Source organism: Catharus ustulatus, chromosome 12, assembly GCF_009819885.2.
Source record: "Catharus ustulatus isolate bCatUst1 chromosome 12, bCatUst1.pri.v2, whole genome shotgun sequence".
NCBI lineage: Eukaryota > Metazoa > Chordata > Aves > Passeriformes > Turdidae > Catharus > Catharus ustulatus.
In genome coordinates this window covers 13,757,894-13,772,487 of record NC_046232.1, presented here as the reverse complement: position 1 = coordinate 13,772,487, position 14,594 = coordinate 13,757,894, and the positions used below count along the sequence as shown (strand labels likewise).

The following is a 14,594-nucleotide window of genomic DNA, read 5'->3' as shown; positions in this document are numbered from 1 at the left end:
AGCTCCAGGGCCTGCCTCTTAAAGGGAAACACACGCCTTTCCCAACCCCCTGCTCACAGCCCACAGCTGGGGTGGGTGCCCCCAGCCCCCCTCCTGCCCACCACGCCTGGGTGATGGCCTCACCGTGCATCCACACACTGCCCACTTGCTGCCCATACACTGTTCACACACCTTATCTGCAGTGTGCCAGCTGCCTGCACTGCCCCTGACTTGGAAAGGAGAGTGGGGAGAAACAGTGCCCTGTTGGGGCTGGGGGGATCCTGTGATGTTCCAAGCAAAGCCCTGGTGAAGCCACAGTGCCAGGGAATAAGAGACATCCCTTGTCCCACATCCCACTGGAGGGGACTGGCCACAGTGTCCAGACAAAGGTGATGTCCAGCGCACATGTGGCAGGAGCACTACGGGCACAAGCAGCTCAGGACAGGTGGGCTGTGGCACGGAGTGATCAGTGCCCAGGATATGCGGGCAGTGCCTGCCTGCTCTGGAATTTAGGAGAGACAGCTGAGCTGTGGGGTTCAGCCTCTTCAGGATCTGCTTGGTGCTGTGGAGACAAAGCACAGGCACAGAAGCCAGGGCAAAAACTCTGGGGTGCCCAGTTGCACCCATCTGAGGGGGCATCATCCCCAAACTTGGGCGATGCCCTCCATGCCAGCTCCCACTGGCACACAGACAGGCAGACCCAGTTCCAAGAAGATCCAAACCTCAGGAAGGGCAGCACGGCGGCCGCACCGCCAGGGGATGCCGGTCAGGGGATGGACAGAAGGGACAAACAGAGGAACCACGATGCGGCGTGTGCCCTGACCCATCGACCCGCTGTCCCAGCCCAGGGCGCTGCTTCACCCCCCACTTTGTTGTTTTATGGCAAGGAAATGAGGCGTGGGGGCCCCGGTCCAGCTCTTGCCGCCGTGCAGGATGGCTTCAAACCGGAAAGAAAACAACCCGTGTAAAAATAAACGGCCCGGGGCTGGCTGGGGGGTGAAGGGGGCCAGGACCCCTTCCCGACAGAGCCCGGCTCGGGGTGCGATCCTGTCTGCCCGCCGGCGGCTGCTGATAGCGAGCAGCCAGCAAGGAAGCGGCGTTATCTGCCGCCAGCGCCGGAGCGCAGCCCGGGCTCCCCGCGGGAAACCCCGACAGGGATGGCTCTGGGCTCTGGAGGCACTGCTCTTCCTTGTTCTCCTTCTCCCCGCACAGCCAGCAGCCCTACCAGCCCTCCCCGAGGAGCCGGACTGCCCAGGGACACGGGAGTGTGACGGCCGGGCACGCCGCCTGCTCGCCTGCCCGGAGCAGCCTGTCCCGCAGCCCACAATGCAGGGACAATTACATCTTCCGGCATGGGGCCACTGCAGTGCCTGCATCCTGGCCGAGGGTCCCTGCTACCCCCAGCCCTGCCATTTGGCCGGAGGAGGTGGTGGGATGGTGTCCCAGCTGCACCCCAGTGCCCCCACTGCAGCTGCTTGCCCAAGTTGTTCCAGTGTTCCAGCAATTGGGATCATTCCCTCCACCCCTGGGCTGTGCAGAAAACAGACAGCCCTGTCGGGGCACGCTGCTCCCTGGCATGGCTATCCCATTGTTCCAGGATTGAGGAACAAGCCCCACAGTGTCCTGCACTGCCGGCACCATCCCCTGCCCGGCCCGAGGAGGGGAGCAGCAGCAGGGAAGGGGACAGGGATGCTTCCAGGCACCTCTTTTCAGCAGCAGCTCCTGGTTCACCTTAGGCCACAACTCTTGTCTGGATGTGGCCAATGATTTCTCCATCTCCTCGTAGGGAGCATGAGGGATGACCAGCAGTCCTTGAGGAAGAAGGAATCTCCTTCATTTCTTCCCCCCTCTCACTCTCTTTTTGTTTTCTATTCCCAGAGATTCACCCTGGGTGTGACCACAGGTTTCAGGTTGAGCAAAGCTATGCAGGGTCAGGGAAGCTCTGACCTGGGAGCACATGTTTAGGGCAGTGTATAGGGCTAGCTGAGCATTTGGCTGAACGGCAGCCATAAAAGTGTCATCCTCATCTTCCCCACCTCAGAGTCAACGCCTGACAGCTCTGCTGTGGCCTCACCAGAGATTTGTCCATGAAATCCTTGCACAGGATGGTTCCAGCAGGAACACTCACATTCCTGGTGGGATGGAGGAGCTTGTGATCTGTGCTGGGCTTTCCGGGTGGTGGTGAGAGGATGCTCTCCCCGACGGCTGTTTCCTGAGGAACCAGCTCCCAGCAGCCGAGTCAGCAGGCAGCAGGGTGCCGCAGCGTGCCGGCCATCCCAGCCTTCCTGCCATCCCAGCAACCCAGCCACATCCAGGAAGAGCATCCCAGGGATAGGGACAAGCCACGAGGGCCACTCTGGCTCTCCCAATCCCCCCATCCTGGGGCTCTGGGGGATGAAGGAAATGCCACAAGGCTGGGAAGGGGCTCAGAATCCTTCAGAGAGGCTTGCTTAGGGGGGTAGCAGTGGGCAGGAGGAAGCAGCAGCTGGGGGCTGAGGATGCATTCCCTGCTCTGATGTGCAGCATCTGCTCCTGTCACCCTCTTCATGGAGCCTCTGCCATATCCCTGGCTCACGGCTGTCTTGGCTGGACTCGAAGCGAACTGCTCTTATCTCTGCCTCAGCTTCCCGATGATAAGGGTGGCACGTCTGGAGGTGAACCGGGCAGACTGTCCCCCCTGTCCCTGGCTCTAGCTGTGGCTGCTATTTGTCACCAAGCAGCTGCAGCCACAGCCACAATGAATTCAGCCCAGTCTTCATAAGCAGAGCTCCAGCTCCTCTGATGCCTATGGTTGGCAGTCCAGGGACAAGGCATGAGCCACCTCCCACAGGAGAGGCCCAAGGAGGACATGCCTGGGTAAGCAGGGCACTGCTGGCAGCAGGGAGGTGCAGGAAGATTGTCCAGAGCAGCAGAGAGCTGTGGTAAGACATAGGTGAAACCTGGATATTCATGCCAACTTCAGGGTTCCCCGCCCATTGTGGCAGAATCTGGACATGAGCAAAGTTCTTCTATTCTGTTCACCACAATGCCCCTTCCCTACATGGGATCACATCCTCAATGCAAGCAGATCCTGCTCCAGCAGCATCCATGCCTCAGCCCTCCCCAAGAGGGCTCTGCTGGGAACATCCCCACGGGCAGCCCTTGCAAAATTCACAGATCCCTCCAGCCCTGGGAGTGTGCTTGGGTGTAAGAGTCGATCTAGCTCCAGGCTGGGGGATTTGCTCCAGGATCAAAGCCAAAGGAGGAGACACAGGGTGTGGGGTGCTGATAGAGGCTTCCCCTCCCCAAGTCCCATCCCGCTGCGCCTGGCCAGCTGTGAGCAGTCTCCAGCAGCTGTGACAGGGTGGAGACAGTGGGAAAGATGCACACAAAGCCCTGAGATACCCTGTTTTTCAGGAAGGGAAGGGAACTAGGAGGGTCTGTGAAGGCAGGAGAGGTGCAGGGCCAGCACAGCAGCTGGCCACACCCCAGGATGGAGGAGTCCACGGGCTCACAGGGAATCCTGGAGAATCACCAGACCAGCCGGACTTTGGGAGATGGCCTTCGGGGAGGCACAGAGCAGACGAGACAACACCCCCAAAGTTTCAGCTGGTTTTAATACTGTCAGAGACACCCCAGAGTGGGGCCATCACTGCCATCCCACCCGGGCTCCCTCAGCCCTTGCCAAAGCAAACCCACTGCCAGCCCAGCCCCATGGCTGCTTCACATCCCAGCAGGCAGGGGAAGCATCGCTGCCAGCCCAGGACTGTGCTCCCAGCTGGGACTCACTCATCTCCTACAGCTAATCCTGAGGGCTCCAGCATTGCAAGAGGCTCCCCTCTCCACCCCATGTAAAGGGAAAAAAATCAGGTTACAAAAAGGGTGATGGCACGGCTCTCTGCCCTCTGCATTTGAGTGGTCTAACCTTTCCCATCTTTTCTCCACATCTTTGTGGCTACAAACCAACTCTCCCCACTATCAGATCGTAGTTCCCCTGGTCACCACTGGGCTCTGAGAACAAGGGACGGCCAAGTACCCCAAACTGCAGTAAGATGGGGATGACAGGAATGTTAAGACTTGAGAAGCTGCTGGAGCTGGCATCCCAGGAAGGGGAATGGGCAGTGCCTGCCAAAATGCTCGCTGTGGTGCCTGCCAGAGTGCCCAGCAGGTAGAGGCACCATCAGTGGGGACCTGGTGCCTCTTGACAGGAGCCATCTCATCACTCCACTCCCACTATGTGGTGCTGACATCGCAGGCAAGGAGACTCAGGGCCTGGCAAAATGGGCAGGGGACAACAGCTGAGTTTTTTCAGAGGATTTTCACAGCCCCTGCTTGCAGTCAAGCAGGGAGCAGGAGGGACATAGGAGGCTGCAGCCAGTGGCAGTCCCCTGCCTTAACTGTGTCTTGGGGCTCAGCAGTTTTCAAGGTCTTAGGGCAGGCTCCCCTGGCTTGCTGGAAGCAGAAGCAAGGAGAAAATTCGTCTCCAGGCTTAGCAGAGAAGATAAAGCCAAGCCCTGGTTGCAGGACAGAGTCCCCCAGCAAGGCCTCATTTGCAGGATGGTGTCCCCAAGAAAGTTGCAGGAGGGGGTCTCAGCCCTGGCTGGAACAGCAAGAGGGCAGGAACCGTCCCCACATCCCACCTGCAAGGGCCCCATAAAACGCAGTGCTGCAGCCCCAGCACCAACCCGGGGCAGGGGAGCCCTCTTGGCCGCCTCCTGAGTGTGGGGACACGGGAAGGGGGGTGTGAGGTCAGAGCAGGAGCGGGCAGGGGCAGGCAGGGTGCAGGCTGGGCAGCGGGGAAGAGCAGCCCCGTCCTTCCTCCCCGTGCCTACTCATCGCAGCCCAGCAGCTCCACGCGCAGGGTGATGCGGTTGTTCCAGGCCACGGGCAGGATGCGGACATAGCGGGCGTAGAAGGGCGCATCAAACACGTTCTTCTTGTGTGAGTAGTTGTCACTGTTGCCATGGAAGATCTAGAGGAGAAAGGTGGGTGTCAGTGCTGCCAGGAGCCCAGGGCAGTGGTCACAGCACCGACTGACAGAGTTCAAGAAGCCTTTGGACACCACCCTCAGGCACATGGAGTGACTCTTGGGGTGTCCTGTGCAGGGCCAGGAGTTGGATTCAATGATCCTTGTGGGTACCTTCCAACTCAGCATATTTTTGTGATTCTGTGACCTCAGCCCCACCACCCATCCCTCCCCACCATGGCCTGGGCCCTGGGAAATCACCCTGCGCTCCCCACACCCACCTTGGTGCTGTTGGTCTGGGGGTCCCGGTACAGGGTCCAGGACGTGCCGTTGTCACTGTAGGCCACCTTGTAGGCTGCCACATACTGGATATGCCCAAAGTCACGGGCTCCCTGTGTGATGATGCCTGTCACCTTCTTCTGGTCCCGGAGGTCAATCTGGCAGAGACAAGGCTCGTCACAGCTCAGCACAGCAGAGCAGTGTTCCCATCCTACAGCACCCTCCATGCTCCAGAGGCAGCCAGGAAGAGCTGGCCCTCAAGGGTCAAGCATGGAGAAATCACCACTTGACCCCCCCCATGCCAATGCCAGACAAATAAATAAGTGATAAACATGGCTGTGAAATATTTGATCCTTCAACACTCACAGAATCCCTCAAAGCAACCGAAAGTGGGCACAAACCCATCTCACCTCCTTTTCCCACCCCTGCCATCTCCACGTATTTTTCCAGAAACATCAGTGTGGGAAGGACAGCAAAAAATCTCAACTCAAAAAAAATACAGGATTCATGGAGGAAGTGCATTTCCACTGGAAAGTAATTCTGGCTGAGAAAATATGCAGTTCAACACAATCTGACATTTGGGTTTGAAGTGAGATAGTTTCTATTCTCTTTACTCTGCTACACTGTGTTTACGTTACAGGGTAAACCACTGAAGGACCTGAAAGGCTCATTAATTTAGTTCTGTTTCCATGCTCATAGAAGGCAGTTCCAGCTACATAATACACATAAATCCTGAGTGTACATGTAAATCTATACACACATACACAAACAAGCAGTCTGTGGTACAACAGCCCAGCTCAGCGTGTCATCCTGACCCCGTCATCAGCCAGTCTCGATAAGCTGGTTTATTTAGAGTTGGGAGGCAGCTGCTTTTAATCATTTCCCAAATAAAAAGCGGGACAAATATCTAAACTGCTTTGTCCTATTATGTCATGGAATCATGTGAAAAGTACAAAAACAGGGGAGGAAAGGAAACTGAGAAGGAAATTTCAAAACTATTTGTTTCTATTCCAGACTGGGAAGAGAAAAGCAAGCCTGATATTTTCCTGCAGAACAGAAAACACGGTGTTCTGGGCAGTCAGATGGTGTTGGGATGGTCACTCCAGGCTGGGATGGCATTTCCTCAGGGGGTGAGACAGAACTGGGGTGCTGCAGGCTCGGTGCACCCTACCAGAAGGTGCAGATACAGCATCCCACAGAACACACACATCCCACCCTGTCCCTATGGGCACTGATTCTGACCCAGAACTCCAGGACTGCTGCTAAAACCGGAGGTTGTGGTCTCATCCTGACCTGCCCCTGTGATCCCAGCTCGAGGAGAGCATTGCTGGACTTTGTGACCCACAACAAGGCTCTGGCCACACCAACCCAGCTGTCCCAGCTACCCTGAGACAGGAGGTGGCCGTAGGCACAGCTGGAGGAGCTGGTGAGGAGCTGGTGAGGAGCCAGGAGCTTGCAGGAACCAGGACCCACCTGCAGCCACTCGGACTGGTCGTTGTGCTGGGCTGTCCAGGCGTTGGTTTTGCCGGTCATGTCCAGGCGAGCGTAATGAGGGTGCCAGGTAAAGGCATCGATGCCCCAGGTCTTGAAGACGCTGGAGGCTGTGATCTGCTTGTCGGAGATGAGGCGGGATTTCATGCCCAGAGGCTCCGAGCAACCTGCCGTGTTGAAATACACTGTAACACAACAGTTTACACAGGCAGTGAAAAGGAAAGAGACAACAAAACCCCGCAGACCTGCCAGAAACCATCCCCACATTCCCATTGTACTGCCCATCAGGGTCGGGCAGGGAAATGCAACAGATATGCAGGGCTGCCTTTAGCCGGGATTTTTAGCTCCCAGCTATTCCCTGGCTCACAGTGCCTCCTGCTGCAGGGATGAGTGGATGTCCCCACAGCACAGCACAACCCAGCCCTGGAATACAGAAAGCTTTGGCAAGAGGCAGAGAAGGATGTGGAAAGAGCAACGCAAAGATATCCCCAGGCAGAAGCACGGATGGCACCACAACCACGCAGCAGCAGGACAGGACCCAAACCCCAGCATCCCACTCCCACACCAATCCCACTCAGCTCCCAGGAACGTGCTGCAGGGCAGGAATGCAGCAGGGACAGGGAAAGGGCTCAGGCGGACGATCCCTTGCATTTCCCAGAGGACTTTGATCCTCTGCTGCTTTTCAAGCTCTCTGGCAGGAAAAGCAGTGGGCTCACAGCTCAGAAGAGGAGGGGGCACAGTAAAAACTGCAGGCTTGGGAAGGTGTTAGCAGCGTGAGAATGCAGCTCGAGCTGGTTGAGCCGATGGGATTAACGGCTTGTGCTCCCCAAACACACCCCTGGGTATTCCCAGGCATCAGCGAGAGGAAAAACAAGCACTGACAAATCCCTTGTCCTGAGGGACCAAAAGCAGGCCAAGGGGTGATGCCCTGCCCCATGTCACCCCCTGCCCCATGTCACCCCTGCCCTGCAGCCCCCAGGGAGGGGACAGGCACCAACATTTACCGTTCATCTCGCAGCCGATGAGCTCGAAGCGCAGCGTGCAGGCACGGCGGCACATCACGGGGTAGATGCGGATGAACTGCGCCGTGATGGGAGGGTTGAACATGTTGGTCTGCATGGTGCCATAGTCCGTGTTCCCCTCAAAAACCTGCAACATGAGCAGGGCTCAGTGCCTCAGCTCTCCCACAGTTTCCTGCATTAAATCCCTTGCACAGCAGACAGAGAGATCTTGGCACTGCCAATGGCAAAAGAGCACAGGGGGGAAGCTGGGCTCTGCTTTAGTGCCCTGGAACAGTGCAGGACCTTGAAGGAGCTCCAACACTCTCAACAGAGCTTTGCAACATTCCCTGCTTTGTCCTCACCCCCACAGAGCCACACATGCAGCAACACCCACTCCCACTACCACAATGTTCCTCAAATCATGACAAGCACAGAGGTGGCTCCCTTCTTTCTTTTTAATATAATAAATAGAATCAAATTGTGTTTCATGCACTTTTTCCACTGCTGCAGAAACAAGAGGAATTTTTCTATTTTATTTTAAAGCAAAGCAGATACTCCCAACCATTCCCCAGATGCTCAGAAAACCAGCAGGAGACACTTGCCATAAAGAACTGGGAGTGGAGAGTGCTGCAATCTGTAAGTATTCCCACTCTGAGAGAAACACTGTTAGCTGGTGCTTGCTGCAGATACAACATAGAGCTACTCAAGCCACTCAGCAGCACTCCCAGACCAAGCCCAGTTCCCACAGTGTGTCAGTGATAAAGATACTATCTGAATGACCTAAATCAGTCAGTGCTGCTTCTTTGGTTATGCTTATTATGGTCAATTAAACAGAGGCAGGGAGTATTGCTTGGCACTGGAACTGCCTGTGCCATCTCACTGCTAGGAGAGTTCCCATCGGTTCCCAATGCAGCTTTGCCCCAGGTAAAAAGCACTTTCCCACACACAGGGATGCAGCTCACAGCCACCTCAGCACCCACTGGATGGGGGCAGCTGGGACATGCCCTGCACAGAGCATTGCAGCCCACCTTGTCTAGATTCAGCTTCTCATCCTTGAAGAAGGTGAACTCCCGCCCGTCCAGGCTGTAGGCGACTTTGTAGGCGCGCACAAACTCCTGCTGCCCCACGCGGCGCGCGCCCTGCGTGATGATCCCGCTCAGCCGCATCTTCCGCAGCAGGTTCACCTGCAGAGGGGAGAAGAGCATGAGTGGGGTGCAGAGAGCATGGGGTGCACACCCCTTGCACCCACCAGGACCAGCAAGTCTGGCTGGGAGGGTGGCCACTGGGACAAGGAAAGGGGCTGCCCAGGGTGCTGGAACTCCCCTGAGGAGGAAGCTCAGCCTTGCATCCCAAGGTGGATCATCAACCCGTGTCCCACCTTCCTCCAATGGACTTGCCTCCTCCAGGCACATCCCAAGGTGCCCCTGGGTGGCAGCTTGATGCAGAAATTTAGCCCCACATCTGCCACCAGGAGCAGTGAAATGCCATGACAGCAGCACTGCAAGACCAGCCATGGCTGCCAGGGCTGCTCTCTGTGCTGGCATTCCAGTCCTGCTGCAGGTACCTGGATCCAGGGGTTCTTGTCGTAGTTGCTGGAGGTCCAGGCATTGACAATGCCATGGTTGTTGAGGCGGGCAAGCTCTGGCCCCCAGCGCTGGAGGCCAAGGAAGCCGTAGTACACAGAGGATGCTGAGAGCTGGGCGTCAGAGATGGCTCCTCCTTCCATGCCCAGGAGAACAGCACAGCCTAGGGGCAGAGGGGATCAAAGAGAAACAGTAACCAGGGAGCAGAACTAGGAGTCATTTGTTTCTTGTCTGAGGACAGGGCAGGAGAAGGAGGCCAGCCCTAGAGCCTGGCTGTCCCCAAGGTGTCCTCCTCATCCCTCAGCCAAAACCCCACCATTCATCAGTCCCCCTCACAGCACAGAGGTCTGGAGGAGAAAGAGCCTTCTTGGGGCACTCCTGAGAGGAGAAAGCACCTTCCTGAGGATGTTCCCTTACATTAGGACCAGGTCTGCCGGCACCAAGGGCAGCCACAGCTGCCCTCCAGAGCAGCCCTCCAGAGCAGCCCTCCAGATCCCCTAAACCAACTGGTGAGATCCCTCCTGGCAATGAGGGACAGACAGCAGGGAACAGGAGGGAAATTCAGTACAGTTGGTGCCAAAGACTTACGGACATGACAGGTCTTCCCCAAGAATGGAGAAGGACACTTGCAGGTGTAGTCACCATCCAGGTCCAGGCACGTGCCTCCATTTTTGCAAGGTCTGGAGGAGCACTCATTCTTGTCTAGGAGACAGAGAGGAGGAGCTCAGGAGGCAATCCCAAAACCAGTCCCAGAGAGGAGACTCCTCATTCAGTGCAGCAAGAAGAGGGGGAGGCATGCCCTGAACAAGGGCCATGGCGGGGTCCCTGATGACAGGGTGGCACAGGTTGAAGCTCTAACCCAAGGACCCGTCTACACCACGTCCCCACTGAATGCAGCCATGCAGGGGCACCAGGACACACAGTCACACCAATGCTGGGAACCTGTGTGGATCAGGCTGAGCCTTGAGACACCCTCTGAGTTATTACTTGAGGCACCAAATCCCTCTAGAGATGCACAGCAAGGTTCAGACCTAACCTGCACTCACACCATGGTCCTTCCCCCTACCCTGCAAGCTCCAAAACTGCTCACAGCCTGGTGCCCCACACAGTCACAGCTGCACACACCCCCCAGTTGCCACCCAAGGGGTCACCAGGCTCTCAGGGGACAAGCTTCCCCTGCCCCCTCGCTGTACTCACTGTTCTGGCAGTGCACCCCATCGTACCCCGCAGGGCACTTGCAGATGTAGTCAGTGAAGACATCGCCCCGGTTTGGGACCAGCTGGCACTCACCATTGTTGTGGCAAGGATTGGGGTGGCAGGGTCCTGGGGAAGGGGAAAAACAACTGTAATATAAACACAGGTGGAAAATAAGAGCATCCAGTGGGCTTCCACTCCCCACAGACATTGTGTTCCCCCCAGTGCATCCTGTCACCATATCACTACTCAGATCTCTGCTCTATGTGTCCATCAGCCATCAGAAGGGCTGAACCCCAGGGCCAGTGGTGCAGGGCCAGGACAAGGGCACATTAACTCTCACCAAGGCTCCTGTCTGACATGAAGCACCTGGGAAAGGGTCAGCTCCTCACCTTTCTCTGTCTCATTGCAGTCAATCCCAACGTAACCCTCTGGGCAGATGCAGAAGAAGGGAGCCTCATTAATCCCAGTCAGGCAGGTGCCCCCATTCTGACAGTGGTTCACATCACAGAAGTCACCTGGAAGTAAAGCCAGGTGTCACTGCAAACCATCCCTAAGACAGGCATCCACCAGAGCCCCATGCACACAAAGGCATCCCAGCCCAACAGCAGGAACTGGTCTGCTGCAAATCCCACAGGGAAGGGAGCACCTGGCAGGGACAGGCTGCTGGACCTTGCACAGGGCTGCTGGCATTCAAAAGCAATGGTTGAGACTGGGAGTGCAGCAAGGACCTGCCCTGCACTGGCACATTAAAAAAGAGGTTTAACAGACACTATATGTCAAAGTGAAGACAGGGGAAACCCAGGTTTTCATGCATTAAATGTTTTTGACACATGGCTGGGAAATGTGCGTGGCCAGGCTGGGGCTCGCTCAGGCACGAGAAGGACAGGATGATTCAAGGGAATGGGGCTGGTGCTGTTGCTTGGTTTTGCTAATGTGAGTTTGCATTTGTAAGAACACCAAAAAAATCATTGTAGGGGGAGCTCGCATGCCTCAGCTCCCAGATGCTGGAGTCTCACAGGGAGGAAGCACAAGGTCCATCTCTGCAGGACGCCTGCCAGACTTCAATCACTGTCCAAGCAGCTCCCACGAGGCAGCCCTGGCTCACAGGCAGGTTCCCCCAGGGAGCTGCTGGGGCTGTACCATCTTCCCTGCCTGTCCATCCATCTCCAGCATCCGCCTCAGTGTAGGGTTTATGTGGCAAGGTGGCGGTGGCAGGGGCTGCAAAGGTGGCTCAGCAAGAAGACAACAGGAGCTGCTCCCTGTTGGAGACAGCCAGTCCCAGCCAAAGCCAAAACAGACCCTCTGCTGCTCAAAGCTGGTGCCCATCACCAGCACTAGGGCTGCTTCTGTGATAATATATGCAAGATAAAGTAAAAAAACACTTTGCAGCAGCTGTAGAAGAGGAGTGAGAAAAATGTGAGAGAAACAGCCCTGCAGACACCCCCAGTAGAGAATAAGGAGAGAAAGGAAGTGATCCAGGTGCAGGAGCAGGGATTCTACTGCAGCCCATGGAGAAGATCTGTCTCCCTGAAGCCTGTGGAGGACCACGGGTGAGCAGATATCCACACTGCAGCAGTCTCTTCCTCAAGGACTGTATCTCATGGAAAGGACCCACACCAGAGCAGTTCATTAATAACTGCAGCCCCTGGGAAGGACCCACTCTGGATCTTTTCCTTCTTTTCCCCACCCTATCCTGTTGAGGAGAGAAGTGAATGATGTCAACCCACTGCACCCTCCAACATTCTACGCCCCATTGCAGGGCTGAATCAGATTGCAAGAGCTGGGCTGAAATTCCTCCCACCCTCAATTTATTCTGCCTAAAAGCTGCAAGGCAGCAACATTCCATAAACCTAGACCAGATTTCCACACAACTGTGGAAAACAGAGCTCTGTGTTACAGAACTCTGTAACTCATCAAACAGGACAGCACATCCATTGATGCCAGGTATTTCTCTGCCATGCTGCAGAAGTCAGAACAAGGGCTGAACCCAGGTGGAGACCTAGGAATAACCCTTCACTACCTGCATGACCTGGAGAAGGTGGAAGTTGATGAGCTGTGGGCTCACTGCCCAGACCCACACCAAACAACACAGTTCTCATTTGCGTAAGCTACTATTCAGTGAGCTCCTACTCATTAGTCCTTTAATAGCAGGACTCCTTTGAGTTAATCCTACTCTTCCTGACACTCCACATGTGTAGGGTACACGCTGGTGGCAGGCAGGCCAGCATCAGGTGGAGGTCTCCATGAGGATGCCGTAGCTCCCTTAGCCCAGCCTCAGGAGGCAGAAAACTTGGGCACCAGTTCAAGTCCCTGCCTGTGCTGCCCAGCCTGTTCTGCATGACCTCATGCTCCATCAATGCACTGCCATGAGCTACAGCATGGGAGGAGAGGGCTCCTGATGATATGTGAGGATGCCTTTGCCCCACACCCCTGCACCCCTCCACAGGTTTTGGGCACATCCATCCACCCTATCTCAAGGATCTCTCCCAGCAGCCAGTCAAGGCTGCAGAGACTGAGCTGCTTCTGTTCAGCAGTGGGAGATGGCTGCTTCCCCAGGCACAGAGTGTCAAGGAAGGGATGCTCCCCAGCATCAGCGCTGCCTCCAGCACTGGAGAGTCTGGGGTGTGACATGGAAGCAAAGCAGCAAGGTCTCCTCCCAGGGTTGGGGCGGGAGGGGTCCAAGTTTTATATTTTAGTTATTGCAAGTAACTGGACTCCCTTTTATCCCCTCCCAGGAATAATCCCTTACGTGGTGGGTGTCGGTAGCCGGCCCCCTGCCTAGCAGTGAGGCACACAGGTCACTTTTTCCACTGTAGCAAGCAGTTTTAGATGCTCCTGTTTCTGGGCTGTTTCAGGCCTGGTTTCAGAGCTGTTCAGCATCTCCATCCTCCACACACACATTTTTCTCCAGTCAGGGACAGAGCTGTCACAGGCTGAACACTCAGGAACCAAGGCAACAAAGATCAACCACCGCTTTTGGAAATGTTTGCTTATATGAGCCCACAGGCTGGCTGGAAGGCAAAAATAACATCCTGCGAATACTGGGACAGCTCATCCCAGCGGGGCTGGGGGAAGTCAGGTCTCGGGAGGGTAAAAAGGGCACCTCAGACACCCAGGGAGAGAGAACATAAACAGGGCCTTCCTCACCCCTTCCTGCTGCCCTTTGTCCCCTGATCGGGAGCCTGCACTTAGGCTTTGCTCCCCTTTTCCCTGGTCTCGTCCATCACTTCTGGAGCCAAGCGCCCCAGGCATGACCCATGGGATTATGACGGAGCTGCTGCTCCCCGGGGTTGCCCTGGCCAGGCCAGCTGGACGCGCAGTACCAGGCGGTCCCAGGGACGCTGTTTACATTTCGAGCACGGTTATCTGAGCCTGAAAGCACAGGACAGCCCGGCTGAGAGACTCGAGAGAAGGGACGGGGCCGTGGACCCGAGACCCTCCGCTCCTGCAGCAGCAGCCCAGGGGCTGCACGCCCTCTCACTCGCAACCCACACCGCAACCCGCACCGCAGCCTGGACCCACTGCACCCCAGATCCACACACATCCCGGACCCCGGCACCGCGGATCCCGGCATCTCGGGTTCCCCTGCACCCCGGATCGTTTGCTTTGCACATCCCCAACATTCCAGGCTCCCCCGTGTTGTGGATCCCCTGAAATTCATCCTCTCCCGCACCGCGGATTCCCTGCACACCAGGCAACCTTGCACTCCAGATTCTCTGCACTCCGGCTGCCCTGCGCCCCGGACTGCCTTGTACCCCGGAATCCCTGCACACCGGACAACCCTGCACTCCAAATCCCCACCACTCCGGATCCACAGCATTCCAGCCCGCCTGGCACCCAGGTTTCCCTGCACCCCGGATCCCCTGAACCCGGGCTCCCCGGCACCGCAGCTCCCCGGAATCCCGGCTCGCCGCCGCTCCAGATCCCCGGCTCCCCGGCACTCACCGGACACGACCACCAGCAGCAAGGACACCACCGGCACGGCGAGCAGCACCCGAAACCTCGCCGCCCGCATGTTGAGCGCCGAGCCGCGCCGAGCCGTGCCGTGCGCTGCCCCCCGAGCCGCTCCGCTGCGCTGGGCTCGGCTCTGCTGGGCTTGGCTCCGCTGGGCTCGGCTCT

General features: G+C 56.8%; 1 protein-coding gene across 2 annotated transcripts; it reads right to left on the bottom strand.

Moving 5' to 3' along the window:
• Nucleotides 1-3,556: 3,556 nt before the first annotated feature.
• On the bottom strand, nt 3,557-14,594 carry MFGE8 (milk fat globule EGF and factor V/VIII domain containing). 2 transcript variants are annotated; one of them, XM_033070972.2, is made up of 10 exons: nt 14,421-14,594; nt 10,865-10,990; nt 10,476-10,601; nt 9,867-9,980; nt 9,260-9,441; nt 8,724-8,879; nt 7,699-7,843; nt 6,677-6,879; nt 5,206-5,361; nt 3,557-4,930 (listed from the first exon to the last, which is right to left on the bottom strand). In XM_033070972.2, the coding sequence occupies exons 1-10, from the start codon at nt 14,488-14,490 to the stop codon at nt 4,787-4,789; spliced, it is 1,422 nt and encodes a 473-aa protein (XP_032926863.1). In that variant the 5' UTR covers nt 14,491-14,594; the 3' UTR covers nt 3,557-4,786. The 2 variants fall into 2 exon arrangements, with proteins under 2 accessions (XP_032926863.1, XP_032926864.1); XM_033070973.1 differs by having other exon boundaries at nt 6,677-6,861; nt 14,421-14,592.